At 47.8% G+C, this 2,093-nt stretch overlaps 1 protein-coding gene across 1 annotated transcript in view; it reads left to right on the top strand.

The window, feature by feature from the left end:
• Positions 1–1,257: 1,257 nt before the first annotated feature.
• Positions 1,258–2,093, top strand: part of CEACAM20 (CEA cell adhesion molecule 20) — a 29,884-nt gene continuing 29,048 nt past the window's right edge. Inside the window, exon 1 of the mRNA XM_023190551.2 lies at positions 1,258–1,584. Coding sequence (XP_023046319.1) covers positions 1,533–1,584 — 52 coding nt within the window. The 5' untranslated portion in view covers positions 1,258–1,532. The remainder of the gene's footprint in view (positions 1,585–2,093) is intronic.

Genomic DNA, 2,093 nt, shown 5'->3' on the forward strand with positions numbered 1-2,093 from the left:
AGTGTGGCGATTCCTCAAGGATCTAGAACTAGAAATACCATTTGACCCAGCCATCCCATTACTGGGGATATACCCAAAGGATTATAAATCATGCTGCTATAAAGACACATGCACACGTATGTTTATTGCAGCACTATTCACAATAACAAAGACTTGGAACCAACCCAAATGTCCGTCAATGACAGACTGGATTAAGAAAAGGTGGCACATACACACCATGGAATACTATGCAGCCATAAAAAAGGATGAGTTCTTGTCCTTTGTAGGGACATGGATGCAGCTGGAAGCCATCATTCTCAGCAAACTATCGCAAGAACAGAAAACCAAACACCACATGTTCTCACTCATAGGTGGGAATTGAACAATGAGATAACTTGGACACAGGAAGGGGAACATCACACACTGGGGCCTGTTGTGGGGTGGGGGGAGGGGGGAGGGATAGCATTAGGAGATATACCTAATGTAAATGACGAGTTAATGGGTGCAGCACACCAACATGGCACATGTATATATATGTGTAACAAACCTGCATGTTGTGCACATGTACCCTAGAACATAAAGTATAATTTAAAAGAAAAAAAGAACAAAAATTAGCTGGGTGTGGAGGCGCACGCCTGTAGTCCCAGCTACTAGGCAGGCTGAGGCAGGAGAATCACTTGAGCCTGGGAGGTGGAGATTGCAGGAAGCTGAAATCACGCCACTGTACTCCAGCCTGGGCAACAGAGCAAGATTCCATCAAAAAAAAAAAAAGGAAGAGAATTCAGGAAGTATTTGTTAAATAAATTAATGGATGGATACATGATACATGGATCATGATAGTTCCCTCAGCCAGTCAGTTCTGTTAAATCTTCTGGGTCTGGGTCTATATACTCTCAAAGACCAACAGCTTGTCTTGCTCATAGAGATTTTTTTAAAAGTAACTTTTATATATGGAACTTTTACTATGTTCTCCAAGTTTTAGCTCAGATGTCCACTCCTCCAGGAAGGCCTCCCTGCCCCTTCTCCCAAGACCACATTGGGCTCCTTCTGGAGTTCCCCCAGTCCTGCTCAGTCTGTGATTCCTGCCAGTCTGACTCCAGAGCTTTTGTTTATGACTGGGATCTATATCACAAGCATGATTCCAGCTCATTTAATATTTATTGGCTGCTTATAATGAACTTGGCACTGGGCCTGGTTATTAAGCTCTCAGAAACAAGGAGCTGGTGGTCATTGTTGTTTTTTTATCATTGCTATTGACCATAGTAATCTCAGTTCCCAGTCTCCAGGGTTCCTGGACTTTCCGCTCTCCACGCCAGACAGGGAAGGAAAGTCAGCCCTGGGGGTAGAGGGCAGAGGTGGGGTCAAAGTTACTTCCCTGCCACCACCCCTGTCTGTCCCGGGAGCGGCAGTCACTACAGTGTGTGTGACTTTGTAGCAGTGGGGGAGAAGAGAGAAGGGAGGTGGAGGGGCTGCAGCTGGAGTGAGGACTGTGTCTGTGTGTGCAAGCCGGGACAACAGACGGCCTGGCACACTGAAGTCAGGTGCTGGGACCCATGGGGCCTGCTGACTTATGGGGACACCACTGGATGGGAATCCTGCTCTCAGGTGAGTGCCCTGCTTCCTTCAGATGGGGGTGGAGGGGGGTTGTATGCATCTATTCGTCAGTGGTGTGTGTGTGTGTGTGTGTGCGTGTGCGCACGCGCACGCACTCAAGGAAAGAGATGGAGGCGGAGAAAAAAATGGAGACACAGAGATAGAGACAAAAATAAAGACAGATACAGATATAAAGATAGGGCTGGGCGTGGTGGCTCACATCTGTAATCCCAGCACTTTGGGAGGCTGAGGTGGGCAGATCACTTGAGGCCAGGAGTTTGAGACCAGCCTGGACAACATGGCAAAACCCCGTCTCTACTAAAAATAGAAAAATTAGCTGGGTGTGGTGGCAGGCTCCTATAGTCCCAGCTATTTGGGGGGCTGAGGTAGGAGAATCACTTGAACCTTGAACTCGGCAGCGGAGGCTGCAGTGAACTGAGATCACACTACAGCACCCCAGTCTGAGTGACACAGCAAGACCCTGTCTCAAAAAAGAAAGGAAGGAAGGAAGGAGGGAGGGA

The sequence above is a fragment of the Piliocolobus tephrosceles genome, chromosome 21 (genome assembly GCF_002776525.5).
Source record: "Piliocolobus tephrosceles isolate RC106 chromosome 21, ASM277652v3, whole genome shotgun sequence".
Taxonomy (NCBI): Eukaryota; Metazoa; Chordata; class Mammalia; order Primates; family Cercopithecidae; genus Piliocolobus; species Piliocolobus tephrosceles.